Source organism: Phyllobates terribilis, unplaced genomic scaffold, assembly GCF_046119375.1.
Source record: "Phyllobates terribilis strain yellow unplaced genomic scaffold, ASM4611937v1 Scaffold_13__5_contigs__length_258822181, whole genome shotgun sequence".
Lineage (NCBI taxonomy): Eukaryota > Metazoa > Chordata > Amphibia > Anura > Dendrobatidae > Phyllobates > Phyllobates terribilis.
In genome coordinates, this window is record NW_027362773.1 from 96,471,844 (window position 1) to 96,490,283 (window position 18,440).

Consider the following 18,440-nt stretch of genomic DNA (forward strand, 5'->3'; position numbering starts at 1 on the left):
GGCAAAGAAATCAAACCATAGATGTCCATTAGTTGTGTGTAATAATGAGAAATGACACAGGGAAAAGTATTGAACACATGAAGAAATAGAGGCGCAAAAAGCCATGGAAAGTCCTGACACCAGCTGAAATCTATCAGTAATTAGAAAGCAATACTGCTACTAAGGGAAAAATATCAGCTGGTTCAATGGATGGCGTATAAAAAGGTGTCTCATTACCAAGGTGCAACACAAGAAACAGCTCATGATGGTTAAAACCAGTGAGCAGTCTCAAGACCTTTGCAACCTTATTGTTGAAAAAAAATATACTAATGGCTTTGGTTACAGAAGAATTTCTAAATTACTGAAGGTTCCAATGAGCACTGTTAGGGTCATAATCCAGAAGTGGAAAGAACATCATTTCATCATAAACCGGCCATGACCAGGTTCTCCCTGCAAGATTTCAGACAGAGGAGTAAAAAGAGTCTCACAGACGGGCCCCTCTGCGAGAACAGTATATAGGTCCTTCACCATCAATTAGTTCATCATTATGCCTCCATTAGGTGTCTGTGTCAGGGGCTGCTCTGGAGGTGGCTGTGGCCCTGTTGTCTCTTTGGCCCAGGTTGCACTAATATGTCGGCCCCTGTATACAGGTACAATGCATACTGATACTGCTGGGACCCCATTGCTTGGTATATAGCAAGGATTGTGCATTATATAGTTTTCGGCCAGATTTATTTTCTGTTTTTTTGCCTGGATTGTGAGGGCTGTCACCTCTCTGTCAGGCAGTGATATTGTGTATCCGCTTGCGCTATGGTTGTGGTGCCGACTTCAGTCAGCGCTGATCTCCTACAATAAATGGTAGATAAGTGACTGATGAGAGCGACAGATACAGTGAAAGAAAGACCGAGAAGGAGACCAGCGCTGAAATATCGGCACAAAGTGTAACAGCAGCTCTGTATTCACACCCGTTACTTAGTTTACCATATGATCGGGCAGCGGAGGGGTGCACTTACTTATGGCCACGTCGCGCTGATACAAGCAGCATGTTCCCTGTGTGCAGAGCGGACGTCCATACTGCTGTCCCATCGGGGGCTCTGCTGTTCGCTGCTGACATGACAGGAGACCCAGGTGACCCCAGAACGTGGAGCGATCAATGAGGCAATTTAAAACTAGATGACACCAGCGTTTGTGGAGCCGCTCAGGCGGGAGCATCAATCCCCGGATACAGTAACGTGTCACCGTACGTGATACATTTATGTGTTGCAGTTTTATCCTAGATTTCAATGTGACTATTACATTGTACCCCAGGGGTGCGAGAGACACTGCTGTACTATTACCCTCATCATCAGCAACATTACAGTGATGGCTAATGTTATACTTCAATTCCAATATTCGGGAATGCTCAGGACTCTCTGGACTTTGCTGCATGACATGAGCGCCCCCCCTAGACACTGACAGCGTCCCACCCTCCCACTGAGCCAGAGACATTGTCATAGTCGCTACCTGCAGCTACCACTAGGAGGAGCTCACTGCAGACAGAATTAGACATTAAGGTGTGTGTTTAGCTCCCTCTAGTGGTGGCTGCAGGCAGCAAGGATTATATCATTTCTATACTCACCATAGCATCTCCGAGTTTCTCCCACTTCGGGGTGATAAAGTACCAGATGCCGTCTCCTGCCCCTGGCAAAGTTACTCCTCGAATGAGGAGGATGATAAGAACCACATAAGGAAAAGTGGCTGTAAAATACACAACCTGAATGATAAAACAAAACCAAATTAATATACTATGACGAGTCCTACGGAAGCGAGAGAAGTGATACAACAGCACTGGGCCACCATCACAGAGAACAGACTGGACAGATCCTGGAGAAAAGACACAAAACCTAGAGAGACAAAGATCTTGGCACGACCCCTCCAATCGTATCACTGTGCTCTGCTTGCTCTCCACTCCGCCTAGTGGCCGATGCCTGGTACTACACCTAAAATATCATTACATCTAATAGGATTTATAGAATGAATGCAAAGGATCACCTGAGATACATCGTAATTAGCTCATCTGCTGATGAGTGGCTGCCAGAGCAATGGATACAATGGGAGGGGTACAAACTTTTTAAGAATCTGCGTGAGCACCTGGAATAAAAGGGACATTACGCCAATCACAGAAATTCACAGAAAGTATATGCACAAAGCAGAGTAACACAGGAGGCACATTGTTACAGCACAGGACAAGAAGAGGCACATGAAGAACTTTCTTGACACCTAGTTTAGAAACATAGATGGAAGGGTGAGGGGGTCCTGAGTACTGCCATCTACTGGCTGCTCTGTGTATCAGCGCCCTGTGTTGTGCTTGGCTCAGACTTTGCAATTGTGTCTCTCGCCCGCCAATGGTCTTTATCTTGGATCAGTTAATGTTTCAACATTGTCTAATAATGTAAAATCTATCTATCCATATCAAACTAATATTGTGTCTGTATACTAAGGTGATAGGGTGGATATATACCATATTACAAATGCAGCAGAGCTGAGTTTGTCATCACTATATGAAGCTTAACCAATGTAAAATGAAACCGTCTGCAACTTTCCAAAGTCCTTTGAGTTTTAAATGGGGTTTTTCTCATCATATTAAATGGATGCAATTGCAAAGTTCTGGTAAAAATAAGGAACTTTGCAATATACATCTTATTTAAAATCATCTCCATTCTCAAGATCGGAGGGATTTTTAATTGCATTATTTACTGCTGGTTGCTTAGGTTACCGACCACCTCTGCGGTCTCAGCAGTGGCTGATCTCCTAGGTAAGGAGTACAGCGCTTACAAAATTTTTGATATTGAGCTTGTAAACTCCGATTTGAAGCTCGACAGATCGCTGGACAGACTGGTCCAAACTGTCAATCTTGAGAAGTGAACCCCCCACCTCTGCCAAGCAAGAAGCTGGGAGACAGAGGAGCGGTGCACTTCTGAAGACCAATCATGGAAACACCCCTTTAATTTCACCCTTTATCTTCAATTTGCTGGTAAATGAGCTGAAAATCCATCTTTCCTGACACAGCTGAGGGTTTGTTTTATTAGCACAAATCATTCTGCTGACCCAGATTCTGCCCTGATACACAGCTCAAAAAAATAAAGTGAACACTTAAACAACAGAATATAACTCCAAGTAGATCAAACTTCTGTGAAATCAAACTGTCCACTTAGGAAGCAACACTGATTGACAATCAATTTCACTTGCTGTTGTGCAAATGGAATAGACAATAGATGGAAATTATTGGCAATTATCAAGACACCCTCAATAAAGGAGTGGTTCTGTAGGTGGGGACCATAGACCACATCTCAGTATCAATGCTTTCTGGCTGATGTTTTGGTCACTTTTGAATGTTGGTTGTGCTTTCACACTCGTGGTAGCATGAGGCGAACTCTACAACCCACAGAAGTTGCTCAGGTAGTGCAGCTCATCCAGGATGGCACATCAATGCGAGCTGTGGCAAGAAGGTTTGATGTGTCTGTCAGTGTAGTGTCCAGAGGCTGGAGGCGCTACCAGGAGACAGGCTAGTACACCAGGAGACGTGGAGGGGGCCGTAGGAGGGCAACAACCCAGCAGCAGGACCGCTACCTCCGCCTTTGTGCAAGGAGGAACAGGAGCAGCGCTGCCAGAGCCCTGCAAAATGACCTCCAGCAGGCCACAAATGTGCATGTGTCTGCACAAATGGTTAGAAACCGACTCCATGAGGGTGGTATGAGGGCCCGACGTCCACAGATGGGGGTTGTGCTCATAGCCCAACACCGTGCAGGACGTTTGGCGTTTGCCACAGAACACCAGGATTGGCAAAGTCACCACTGGCGCCCTGTGCTCTTCACAGATGAAAGCAGGTTCACACTGAGCACATGTGACAGACGTGACAGAGTCTGCAGATGCCGTGGAGAGCGATCTGCTGCCTGCAACATCCTTCAGCATGACCGGTTTGGCAGTGGGTCAGTAATGGTGTGGGGTGACATTTCTTTGGAGGGCCGCACAGCCCTCCATGTGCTCACCAGAGGTAGCCTGACTGCCATTAGGTACCGAGATGAGATCCTCAGACCCCTTGTGAGACCATATGCTGGTGCGGTTGGCCCTGGGTTCCTCCTAATGCAGGACAATGCCAGACCTCATGTGGCTGGAGTGTGTCAGCAGTTCCTGCAAGATGAAGACACTGAAGCTATGGACTGGCCCGCCTGTTCCTCAGACCTGAATCCGATTGAGCACATCTGGGACATCATGTCTCGCTCCATCCACCAACGTCACGTTGCACCACAGACTGTCCAGGAGTTGGCGGATGCTTTAGTCCAGGTCTGGGAGGAGATCCCACAGGAGACCATCCGCAACCTCATCAGGAGCATGCCCAGGCGTTGTAGGGAGGTCATACAGGCACGTGGAGGCCACACACAATATTGAGCCTCATTTTGACTTGTTTTAAGGACATTACATCAAAGTTGGATCAGTCTGTAGTGTGTTTTTCCACTTTAATTTTGGGGGTGACTCCAAATCCAGGCCTCCATTGGTTAATAAATGTGATTTCCATTGATGATTTTTGTGTGATTTTGTTGTCAGCACATTCAACTTTGTACAGAGCAAAGTATTCAATGAGAATATGTCATTCATTCAGATCTAGGATGTGTTATTTCAGTGTTCCCTTTATTTTTTTGAGCAGTGTACATTATAAGAAGCTGCAGAACATGAATTAAAAGTCAAATTTCAATTGCAGTCTCATTGTACAGAATATTGAGATTTATTGATACAACATTATGTTGTGGAATACAATGTTATCCTTTTCATATGATGTTATACACCAGTCACATTCAGAGCTGCATTCATAATTCTGGCTTCTTATGCTGCTTGTAACTACTACAAAGCCTCAAGGAAACCCAAGAGACTATAAACCTGAGAGCTAAAAGGAAGCCAGCAGAATTGTAAATGCAGCTTTGGATGTGACTAGAGCATAAGAAACTCAAACAGTTGCAAATGTAATACGAGTTTTCATACAAATAGTGTAAAGATAAAGAAAGGCGTCTATCCTGTCCTCTCTGTGTTCACAGTCCTTTCATCACCTAGTGGGTGTTGCGTGTGGAGTAGCACTGGCTGGGGTCCAGGGGTGGGACGAGGACGAGGACCACCTTCCTTTTAGACTAACCATGCTCTGCAGACAACAATCCAGTAACTAATTAGGCTTCATTCCAAAGCAGCCAGGAAAAACCTGAAAAATGTGCAAAGTTAATCTGTGCAGAGGAAGACACTGAAAATACTTCACTATTACCCCTGGACAGTAAGGCTACGTTCACACGAGCGTATAAAAAACTGAGGATTTTTTTTTTCATGTGTATCATTATCCATAAACAATCTATACGTCCGATCTTGTAAATTTTATTATTTTCTGATATAAGAATACAGTTTCCTCTGTTAATAACTGCAATGTATCCATAAAAATGCGGTCATGTGAACATACCCCAACACAGACATGTCAACAAAGGTGGTCTTTTCCCTACCATCCTGCGGCAAGGCGTCCTTACTCTACACTTACCCATATATTGCACATATACAAGTCATGAGACAGCAGTGCCCCCTAGTGGCTGCCAATTCCTACATTAAAAGGTCATATAAAAAATAATAACAAAGACATTAATAAGAGAGTATTTCCCCTGAAAAAGTCCATGGCTCGTCCTACAGTATTAGAGTTGTATTTAAAGGGACACTTCAGAAAAATTGATACACTGTGATATGCCAAGTGCGGGACCTGATGGTACAGAGCATGTCACAGGGATTCTCTAATGAGTGTTTTTCAATCATTTAAAGAATATGGATGTCATCAAGGACCATTGATTTTACTTAAATACATGTATTTTCCAGCTAATTATAATTTTTGGAATTGTGTTTAATTATAAATTTGCACCGTTTTGGCTTTTACAAGTACTTTGTTTCCCTGCACATTGCTGGCTACAGAATGACTGAGAACCGATCAGTGAGCTCATTCTCACAGGAAGTTTGGGTTGTTGTTTTTTTTTAACCTGAGCTCTTCTCAGCTGATTTAGGACCACATCAAAGTTCAGCTCAACTTTGATATGGTCCGTAGTCAGAAATTAGCTCAGAGGAGCTCAGAAAATGCCAAATAAAAGAGATGCAAGCACCCATAATAATAAGCTCACTGATGGATTCTTAGTTAACTCATTCTACAGCAAGCAATGTGCAGGGAAACAGTGAGCCTGTAAAAGCCAAACGGTGCAAAAGCTGTAATGAAACCCAATTGCAAACATATTTTTTTGCCCCAAATACATGTATTTCAGTAAAAATAAAATTGTCCCTGAAGGTGTCCATATCCTTTAAAGACTGGGCTGTGCCGCACATCTCTCAGTCTATGTCATTTTTCTCGTTAGGGTAAATTCCCACACTGCAGATTACAAAACTTTCAGCAAGAAAATCTGCAGAAAAACTACAACGTGGGAACACATCCTTAATTCCCAGTCATAGATGCTTTTTTTTCTTCTTTTTTTTTTGTTAAATCTGCAGGGTTTTTTTCATTCAACCGTTCAACAAACTTAATGTATTTTTATTATATATATTTTATATCCATATTTTATAATAATAAATGCATTTTTCACTTTTTTTCAATATTACAAAGTGAACAAAAATCCATATTTATCATCTTTACAATCAATTTTATATACAGGATGTAAAGCTTTGTGACTTTGAAATCTTGGCTAGAAGTGTAGTTTGTGCAGTGACTTTGTTTGTTTGTTTTTTTATATTTATTTTTTGTAGATGTTTATTTAATATCAACTTATATTTTTCTATATACATTGTTGCTCCTACGTCAGGTCACTCTTTTAGCTACATTGTAACATTGCATTTTTTTTTTTTTTTTACTGCTGATTTCCTCTTTTTTTGGTGGCTGAAATATAAGCAGCGGTTAGGTCTCCTTCGTCAGAACAGCAAAAGTTGCCGCTTTCTAAACAGAAAGCTGCATTCATGTTGTTAAATATTAATTATGGCTATTCATTTTTACTCTCAGCTCTGTTCTGGGTATATTTGCTGACATGATTAGTTAAATATACTTATTTTGTATATTTATTTATTCAGGACTTCTTACCAGATGCGATACTCCAAAGAAAATGTCATGGTAATTCTTATAAAAAATGTAATGGTTTATTGGATTTTCTACCAAAAAGAATCATTGCAGCAAAATATCAAATAGGTGAAGTAGTTACAAAGAGATTATCCATTTATCTATAATTAACTCATTAGGTTAAAGTTTGTTCCCCATCTTTCCCGGGATCCTGAATGGAACTTTGCGTCTGTTCGTGTCAATATCATGGCACAAGATGTTGCAGGAATAGGAGTATTTGTATCAGGCACCTGTTTCCTATATATGGCACTACCATCTACCCTGAGCTAAGTGTACAGAAATAACCTAAATATCACGTCAGAAAACCTTCCATGAGGGTGAAGCAATGTACCAGTACAGAACTTAAATTAGAAATTAATATTTGATTATTTAACACATGTATACAGCGATCAGAAAGGCAGGGATGGTAATAACCGCGGCTGCCTTCTGTATGAGGAGGCTGGCTGTCCCTGTTGGTTGCAGATGATTTTCATGCTACTTCACTCATTGCTGAGATGTTTAGACTCTGCAAGTGATTAAATCTCATTGTCATGAGACACTTTTCATAACACAGTGTAATACTTTGCTTGTTTCATGGTGGAAACCAAGCTTTCCCAGAATTCAGAATGCAAAAAACCCATGTAGGCAGCTCTGCTTAGACACAGATTTGCCTTTCAGGAGCCTTGGACAGCTGGGTTGTAAACCCTGTGGTAGCTGCCATGGCAGGAATATTCATATTTTGCATAACGGGACATTAGAGGATGACTTGTGGCCGTATTATGTGATACAGGGATAGATTGTGAACTCCTGGGAACATGGAATGATGCAAGTGATACATTGTTCTTTATCAGTTCAGTTTAATTCATAGCAAAGGAATAAAGTAATGGAGCTTAATACTGGAAATAATCGATTAAAGAATGTTCTGATATAAATCCAATAAGCATATATATTGTGTGTGACACAGAAAAGGGCCCTTGTACAAGAACAATATATGGGCCCTCTGCAGTCCAATAACTCATCATTATGCACAATTCCACCTGCCTTGGAGATGGTAGTGGCCCCCTTATTTAATGGGCCTCGGGTTGCACCAATAAAATGTCCGCCCCTGGTGTTTGTATACACAAACCCCTGTATAGACGTAGAGTTACCTAACAAACTTCTGACCGCCTGCTGTCACCACCAGGGGGAGCTCTCTGGATACAATGAAAAAAGTGCATACTTCGACTAGTGGAGTGTGCACTGGGCAGAACTGTATTAATCCAGCAACAGTGGATATAACTTACAAAAGTGAACATTAATTACATGAGAAAAAGTTGATTCCAGAGTATATATTTAATAAATGTTTATTTCAGGGCAAAAAAACCCACCGGACAGCCTATAAGTATAGGAAAAATGGCAATAACACCCTTTCCCCACACTTAAAATAGGTATCTGCAAAGGGTGACTTATTGTATGAGGTTTGCATTGCTGTACAACGCTGAAAACCTTAACCCGATATCCCATTCATTCCATGTCAAATTCATCCAGGAAGCTGAGATATGAGGCTCTGTTTGCAATGTCCTTACCCTGCAGAGCTGTGCAGTGCTGCCTGTAAATGGAGGGGACACTCTGGCGAGTGAGGACTCATTTTGCAGCTTTGCACGGACAAAAAGTCCAAAAACTGAACTTTTCAGGGATCTATAAATTGTGTGGCCCCTCATATCTCAGCTTCCAGGACCCCAGGTAGTATACCTCCCAATCAGCTCATTTCTTCTAGAATCATGAAATGTCAAAGAGTTTATGGTTATGCAAACATAGCCCAAAATGAACTGAATTTTTCCGTTCTGGTGGAGTTATAACAGACAGTAACGATATTATTGACATCATTTTATCACAGATTGCACTCCCGCTATTGTCCTCTGGAGTCTGCTCCTACCTTTCCTGATGTCTTGATCCCTTTGGCAAGTGATGCGTAGACGATGACCCAGGCCAGGAAAAGAGAAAAGACGAGCGGCCATCGGATTTCACCGGGATACTCGATGCCAGCGGAAATCTTCAGCATATTGTACCTGAGATAAGGGGACTATTACAAATTATATACAGGGGGGGTTTATTCCACTGTGCAGGGTCCAAAGGGAATTTACAGCAGCACATAACTTGCCTTGTGACGCCCTTGTACTTGGATCTTGTTACATGCAAAGTTCTTGGAAAAACTAACAACTTTTCAATTTGCCTCTTATTAAAAATCCTCTCCATTCTGAAGAACAAAGGATCTTTAGGTGTTTAGAGTACTGCTCATTACCTAGGGTACCGACCACCTCTGCAATCTATCAAGGGGTGGCCAGTTCTCTAGTCAAGGATCTATAAAGCTTACAAGAGCGGCTCTGAATCTGGCAGGACAACTGAATTAGGTCACCTCAAGTTTCCCTATACTGTCTAAACTCACAAGCGCACCCCAACCTGCAACCAAGAAGTTGGGGAGCAGAGGAGCTGTGTGCTGCTCACGATGGAAGAAGAGAATAACCCTTTAAAGAATATATAGTTTTGCAAAAAAAAAAAATATTAATAATGAAGCAAATTTGCAAATAACCCTAATTAGAAAGTCTTCTACCGTTCTGCGTATGTGTAGCGCCCCGAGGGTTCGGTCGCTACAGAGGTATTGCACCTCAACCAGAGGTGTGATATCCCACTCCCGGGTAAGGATGGTGTGTGGACCGGGACTCAGTTAGCTGGATGCATCACACACACCCCATTTCCAGGGGACAGCTCAACGGTGCTCCCATTAGTACAGTAATGCAGGCACGACAGAATATGTCCCTGGCTGGAGTGGGGAGGGGGGAGGAAAACCCAGTGATGTAGGAGCAGAAGGGGACGGTCTCTGAGCATAGGTAGGAGCCCATTGGTTGCAAGTGACCTGGGCTCAAACATAGAAGGGAGGTATAAAAGGTGGGCACCATCTTAGTTCAGGGGAGCGGGGAGTGCAGAGAGTTGGAGAAGAGAAGGAGTTCAGCCAGAGAGGGCTGACAGGGAGCTGTGGCTCAGTCTGGGCCCAGCTCCACGAGGCAGGCCTGGAGTGGAGGCCAGAGCCAGAGGAGAGGAACGGCAACAGAAAGGAAAGTAAGAAGGAACAGAACACCAAGAGAGGCCCAGAGACACGGAAGCAGAAGGAACCCTAAGGACCAAGGAGATTGCGGGTGACGGGTTGGCAGAACAGGGTACCGGATCCCAAGTTGGTGGAGGCCACTAATCCTCAGCCAAGGACCGGCGGTCGTGACCATTTACTGGTGCGACCCCTCACTACACCTACTAGAAAGGCACACCACATAGGGTCAGGGAAGTGGACACCCAGCCTCCCAAGAGAAGACCTGAGGCAGCTGGACAGAAGTAGTGTCACTGGTGGGGCACGGCTGACGAAAGGATAGAAGGGAGTCCTGTGCCACACTCCTGAATTGCCTGGGGGTTGATCGAGCCCCCTGGTGCGGCTCGGGCGGTCCTACCTGCACATAAGTGACCTGGATGAGAACTGTGAGTAAAGAACTTGAACTGCAATACCTTGTCTCTGTGCTTTCTCACCGCATACAGCACTACTAGTGCTGGAACGCCCGCACCATCACCCCCACCATCTACTACACTGCCCTGGGGCTGCACTCCTCCCGTGGGGAGTTACACGACCTCAGCTGCATACACCATCAGCCCCAGCGGTCTGCCTTGCAGCGGCAGTTCGCACTGACCGCAATCCACGGGTGGCGTAGTCGGACATTAAACCACAAAAACCCTATAAAGACTGCCACTGGTTTGACCACCCTGAGCCACGGAACCGGGTCGCCGCCACGGTGACTACAACCCCTAGCGTCCACAAAAAGGGCCCGGTTCCGGGTTCCCCACGCGGCCCAGGGGGCGCGTCATATGCAGCTCTAATGCAGAGCTATGTGTTCTAGTGGTTATAGGTAACATATATGCTTAGTGTATTATTCTTATCCTGCAACTATGTGTTAGTTTATTTTCTCTGCAATATTTTCTACTGCCCGTAAGTATATGGAGTAACACATACAATTACCCTCGGAATAATGAATAAATATAAACTCCGACAATGCTGCAATATTTTTTTTTTCAAAACTAAAGTTTCTGGTTCTGCATGGAAACCATCAGCAAGTTGTTGTTGATGGATCTGCTATTTAGTACTTTCAGTGCATAGATGTTTCCTCCTAGGTGGAGGAGAGCGATGAAAACTATTATATTGGAAATGCAATGGCAGGAAATACTATGTTATAGGGACTATTGTACTGATTCTATCCCGAGAAGATACTGTTACTCTGCTAGTTTATATAAAAAAGCTTGCCAATTTGTATTTTATCTGCGATAGAATAAATGCTGAACTGAATCTTTGCTCCAGATGAAAAAAAACTAACAGTGAACCTACTTGCTGATGGTTTCCATAATTAAAATAAGTTAAAACAGCAAAAAGTTAGTGCAGATGTATTACAAGATACAGAATTGTATGTCTGATCACTATTACCCCCTGCCTTGTAAATTATAAGCATATTACGAGTCGCTTCCCACTGTCAAACCTGTGAGAGACAAAAACCAAGTCTTACTTGAAGTATTCCTCACTTCCGCTGACAAAGGTCTTGTTGGCGTGACTGGTATAGTTCACCATTGTCAAGTTTGGATAGGCGGTCATACAGAACGTGCTGTTCTTGATTTGAATTTTTGGTTGGTCCCCAATGAGACAGGAATCTGAGGAGACATGAGATATGGTGAGACACGGGATGAGGAATAGTACCTGGTGGGCGCGGACAGAGACTGCAGAGTTGTCGCCCCAAATAGCCAAGAATCAGGGCATTTTGCAGGGCTGATCCAATCAGTGGGGTTATGATTATACTATAGATGCAATATATCGATCACTAGCCAGGGGTGCCCAAACTTTTACATTCCATTGTATAGATCCAATATATCAATCACTAGCCAGGGGTGCCCAAACTTTTACATGCCACTGTATAGATGCAATATATCAATCACTAGCCAGGGGTGCCCAAACTTTTACATTCCATTGTATAGATCCAATATATCAATCACTAGCCAGGGGTGCCCAAACTTTTACATGCCACTGTATAGATGCAATATATCAATCACTAGCCAGGGGTGCCCAAACTTTTACATGCCACTGTATAGATCCAATATATCGATCACTAGCCAGGGGTGCCCAAACTTTTACATTCCATTGTATAGATCCAATATATCAATCACTAGCCAGGGGTGCCCAAACTTTTACATGCCACTGTATAGATCCAATATATCGATCACTAGCCAGGGGTGCCCAAACTTTTACATTCCATTGTATAGATCCAATATATCAATCACTAGCCAGCGGTGCCCAAACTTTTACATGCCACTGTATAGATCCAATATATCAATCACTAGCCAGGGGTGCCCAAACTTTTACATGCCACTGTATAGATCCAATATATCGATCACTAGCCAGGGGTGCCCAAACTTTTACATTCCATTGTATAGATCCAATATATCAATCACTAGCCAGGGGTGCCCAAACTTTTACATGCCACTGTATAGATCCAATATATCGATCACTAGCCAGGGGTACCCAAACTTTTAAGTGCCATTGTATAGATGCAATATATCAATCACTAGCCAGGGGTGCCCAAACTTTTACATGCCACTGTATAGATCCAATATATCGATCACTAGCCAGAGGTGACCAAACTTTTACATGACACTGTATAGATGCAATATATCGATCACTAGCCAGGGGTGCCCAAACTTTTACATGCCACTGTATAGATCCAATATATCGATCACTAGCCAGGGGTGCCCAAACTTTTACATGCCACTGTATAGATCCAATATATCGATCACTAGCCCAAGGTGGTGCAAACATGCTTCCATTTTTATTGCTCCATTAGCGCACAGCTATGCTCCGTGACTCCAGATTAGCTCCAGTGTCCCGTGGAATTTTAGGTAATCTGAAATCCACCTCTGGTTTTGTCAGAGGCTCCAATTGCTGTTCTGTCTTCTCATGCTTTGCACTGCAGCTTTGCTTTCTCTGATGAGATGAGGCCTCATAAGGAGCAAATATTTACTCATTTGTCTCTTTATATTTTACAATATTGACTTTTTATTTATAAATATATGACAGGCGCCAACACAGTCTGTACCTCATTGCATATAACTAACTATATGACTCACATTGTGTGTTCTATCTCAAGAAATGTGCAAGGTTAAACTATGAGAATCACTTAATATGAGAAAATGTTTCCTTTTGTACAATCACCTGCAAATATCCATCCATGTCCTGAGAAACACACTGATATAAACCAACCACTAAGAGTATTTATTACACGGACTGGTCACCGGAGGGCGCATGAGTGCTACTATATCTCCATTCTGCGGCAGCTACAGGAATGATCCCATTCTTTGTGCAAATTCTGTGTCCAGACCAGAAAATAGGTAAAACTTATTTGCCCCTATTGATCAATATAACTTTTACCTAAAAAGCCTTGTTCTAGCATGTTACTATAATCTGCACATAAAAGCGTAAATTCAACTTTTTTGACCCCAATTCTAGATCTGTAACAAGGCCCCCAAGTAGCATGTGCCAGTTCTGATACTAATGCGTTCTTAGGTAGTAAAGAAGTCTTTGGGCTCCATGAGGTACCAGGACTCAGATCCACTAGCTACCTAAGCACCCCCACCTCCTATAGCTATTCCACAGTCGATACATAGATAGATAGATTTTTTTTATAGTAAAAAGAAAATATTCTTATCCATTTAATAATATAACTCTTTAATGCCCTGAGCTTTTTGTGATACAGAGAAAAATCTTGTTTTCCTGCAGCCACCACTGGAGGGAGCTCATTGCATGAAGATTTATACAGATCCACTTGAACTTAAAGGTGTTTACTGATATTTTTAAAAATGTGAGAAAATGTAGCAAGATTAGTCACTGACTAATATACAGTAGTGTTTGAAGATAATGTTTATCTTGCTGTGAGCATGTGGTTATAGGTCCTCTTATCACTCCCTGATGAACAGAATTCACATATCACATGCCTCTTATTTTGACTGATCCCTGGCTCTCCCAATACCTCCTTGTGTCAGGATGGATTATGTTTCACATACTGAACAACATATTGTCCCTGGAATTATTGTGTTTCACATGCTGGGCAACATATTAGTCCTGGAATTATTGTGTTTCACAAGCAGGGCAACATATTTTCCTTGGAAAGATTGTGTTTCAAGTGCTAGGCAACATATTGTCCCTAGAAGGATTGTATTTTACATGTTGGGCAACATATTGTCCCTGGAAGGATTGTGTTTCACATGCTGGGCAACATATTGTCCCTGGAAGGATTGTGTTTCACATGTTGGGCAACATATTGTCCCTGGGATGATTGTGTTTCACATGTTGTGTAACATATTGTCCCTGGAAGGATTGTGTTTCACAAGTGGGGCAACATATTGTCCCTAGAATTATTGTGTTTCACCTGTTGTGCAACATATTGTCCCTTTAATGACTATATTTCACAAGCTGGGCAACATATTTTCCTTGGAAAGATTGTGTTTCAAGTGTTGGCAAGATATTGTCCCTTAAAGGATTGTGTTTCACATGCTGGACAACATATTGTCCCTAGAAGGATTGTGTTTCACATGTTGGGCAACATATTGTCCCTGGAAGGATTGTGTTTCACATGCTGAGCAACATGTTGTCCCTGGGATGATTGTGTTTCACATGCTGGACAACATATTGTCCCTGAACTAAAAAAAAAATGAAAATTTGGGTACAATCCCAAATTTGGGTACAACTTGACGTTGTTTACTAAGTACCCAATGTAATTTATATGCACTATTGCTTTTACTTATTTACTTATAGCAGGGTATATGTTCACTTCGCTTGTTTTGGGTTTTACCATACTGTCCCTGGAAGGATTGTGTGTTGCATTCTGGGCCACATACAGTATTGTCTTCGGAAGGATTGTGTTTCACATGCTTGGAACAAGACTGGGCAGAGTCAATGAACAGCGCAACAGAACAGCAGAGTCTCTCTATAGCAGATCTGTGTTGTGTGTGAAGGCAGGGAGTAATTACAGCACTATTTTACACTTGTAATACAGGGACCTGTTATAAATAAGGTAAATGTCTGCCAGAGGAGAGAGCAATCCCATGACTGAGTGTAGTCCTTAACATTGATAATCCTGGAAACAGGAAGCCCGGGCAGCATTAAAACCAAGGTGCAGCACAGAGCTGAGCAAGGTAATAAAACAGTAATAACTTCTGAGCGGTGGTGGCATCAGCATTTAGACATGTATAGGTTATTTTTAGGTATTTATTCTAAGCACAGAATCCCCTTTAAGGAATGAGAGTTCAGCGAGCTCTTCCTATCCCTATTAGTGGAATAAATGTATTATACTCACATAAATTAATATATCAGGAGTATTCTTGTTCCCAACTTACCCAGTAACAATCTGTTTTTATCTTTACAGTCTGGCGTGTTCCACGGATTTTCACATGACGCCCAGGGTAACACAGACACGAATGAGGCGAAGAGATAGAAGAGGGTATAGCACATGATGATGTTGTAGTATATGGCGATCAGCACAGAAATAATCAGCATCGCGATCCCGCAGCCTGGGGAGAGGGGGGAGACGCGGCCGTTATACAACTTCTGAACATTTCTCATTAAAATGTGAAAAGAATCAAAACAAATAAAACATATTTATTGTTTTAATTATTTGTAATTATTTGGTTAATCGCACATTGCGCAGGAGGACGGGACGATTTGCAGCATCGTAAACTGGTAATAGAATCCTATAACCAACAGAATATTAACGACGTGAACATTTCATGATATAATGAACGTTGCTGACAGCAAAGAAAGACTCAAAACTGCATCCGGACGGCAATTTAAAGGGGTAATAAACCATAGTGAGGGACATGTATCATTGCCCTACTACCAGCAAATGGCATAAAAAAAATCACAAATTATGGCACGCGCCATATATACAACATGGTTTGCAACTTTTTAAACTTTCTTTGCCGCTCGGCAGTCTTAAAATATCTCCCCCATTGTTTTTATATATTTACCTCCTAGATTTGCAGGAAACATGGGGTCTTTCTTAAATCTCAAGTTATGGGGGCTCTGATAGGGATTAAACAGCTGTAATCAGATTTAACGATAATCTAGACTTTCATGGTCGGGAAGAGCGGGCACAGATCCTGAACCATTGCCATACAAATACTGTAATAGTTTATTGTTTTAAGGTTGAAAGAAGATCCAAGACCATCAAGCTCAACCTATAACCTAACATCTTGATCCAGAGGAAGAAAAAAAAACATATGCTTCATAATAGGGGAAAAATTCCTTTCTGACTTCACATATAGCAATAAGACTATTTGTCTGGATCAACATTAAATCTCCAAAATTTAGGACTCATGATCTGTAACATATTTTTCAAAAAAAGTATCCAAGCCCTCCTTTAACTTTTTTTTTTACTAAAACAACCATAAAAACATCATGTGGCTGAGAGTTTCATAGTCTCACTGCTCACACAGTACAGAATCCATAGTCTCGCTACTCACACAGTAAAGAATCCATAGTCTCGCTGCTCACACAGTAAAGAATCCATAGTCTCGCTACTCACACAGTAAAGAATCCATAGTCTCACTGCTCACACAGTAAAGAATCCATAGTCTCACTGCTCACACAGTAAAGAATCCATAGTCTCACTGCTCACACAGTAAAGAATCCATAGTCTCACTGCTCACACAGTACAGAATCCATAGTCTCGCTACTCACACAGTAAAGAATCCATAGTCTCACTGCTCTTACAGTACAGAATCCATAGTCTCACTGCTCACACAGTAAAGAATCCATAGTCTCACTGCTCCCACAGTACAGAATCCATAGTCTCACTGTTTCCACAGTAAAGAATCCATAGCCTCGCTGCTCACACAGTAAAGAATCCATAGTCTCACTGCTCACATAGTAAAGTATCCATAGTCTCGCTGCTCACACAGTAAAGAATCCATAGTCTCACTGCTCCCACAGTAAAGAATCCATAGTCTCACTGCTCACACAGTAAAGAATCCATAGTCTCACTGCTCACACAGTAAAGAATCTATAGTCTCACTGCTCACACAGTAAAGAATCCATAGTCTCACTGCTCCCACAGTAAAGAATCCATAGTCTCACTGCTCACACAGTAAAGAATCCATAGTCTCACTGCTTCCACAGTAAAGAATCCATAGTCTCGCTGCTCCCACAGTAAAGAATCCATAGTCTCGCTGCTCACACAGTACAGAATCCATAGTCTCGCTACTCACACAGTAAAGAATCCATAGTCTCACTGCTCACACAGTAAAGAATCCATAGTCTCACTGCTCACACAGTAAAGAATCCATAGTCTCACTGCTCACACAGTACAGAATCCATAGTCTCACTGCTCACACAGTAAAGAATCCATAGTCTCACTGCTCACACAGTAAAGAATCCATAGTCTCACTGCTCACACAGTAAAGAATCCATAGTCTCACTGCTCACACAGTAAAGAATCCATAGTCTCACTGCTCACACAGTAAAGAATCCATAGTCTCACTGCTCACACAGTAAAGAATCCATAGTCTCACTGCCCACACAGTAAAGAATCCATAGTCTCGCTGCTCACACAGTAAAGAATCCATAGTCTCACTGCTCACACAGTAAAGAATCCATAGTCTCACTGCTCACACAGTAAAGAATCCATAGTCTCACTGCTCACACAATAAAGAATCCATTGTCTCACTGCTCACACAGTAAAGAATCCATTGTCTCGCTGCTCACACAGTAAAGAATCCATAGCCTCGCTGCTCGCACAGTAAAGAATCCATAGTCTCACTGCTCACATAGTAAAGAATCCATAGCCTCGCTGCTCACACAGTAAAGAATCCATAGTCTCACTACTCACCCAGTAAAGAATCCATAGTCTCGCTGCTCACACAGTAAAGAATCCATAGTCTCACTGCTCACACAGTAAAGAATCCATAGTCTCACTGCTCACACAGTAAAGAATCCATAGTCTCACTGCTCACACAGTAAAGAATCCATAGTCTCACTGCTCACACAGTAAAGAATCCATAGTCTCACTGCTCACACAGTACAGAATCCATAGTCTCGCTACTCACACAGTAAAGAATCCATAGTCTCACTGCTCTTACAGTACAGAATCCATAGTCTCACTGCTCACACAGTAAAGAATCCATAGTCTCACTGCTCCCACAGTACAGAATCCATAGTCTCACTGTTTCCACAGTAAAGAATCCATAGCCTCGCTGCTCACACAGTAAAGAATCCATAGTCTCA

The 18,440-nt window shown here is 42.3% G+C and overlaps 1 protein-coding gene across 1 annotated transcript in view; it reads right to left on the bottom strand.

Moving 5' to 3' along the window:
• SLC6A5 (solute carrier family 6 member 5) overlaps positions 1-18,440 on the bottom strand; it is a 146,265-nt gene that overhangs the window by 92,564 nt on the left and 35,261 nt on the right. Inside the window, exons 5-8 of the mRNA XM_073658226.1 lie at positions 15,557-15,730; positions 11,683-11,824; positions 9,024-9,156; positions 1,598-1,732 (exon numbers count right to left, since the gene is read on the bottom strand). Coding sequence (XP_073514327.1) covers positions 1,598-1,732; positions 9,024-9,156; positions 11,683-11,824; positions 15,557-15,730 — 584 coding nt within the window. The remainder of the gene's footprint in view (positions 1-1,597; positions 1,733-9,023; positions 9,157-11,682; positions 11,825-15,556; positions 15,731-18,440) is intronic.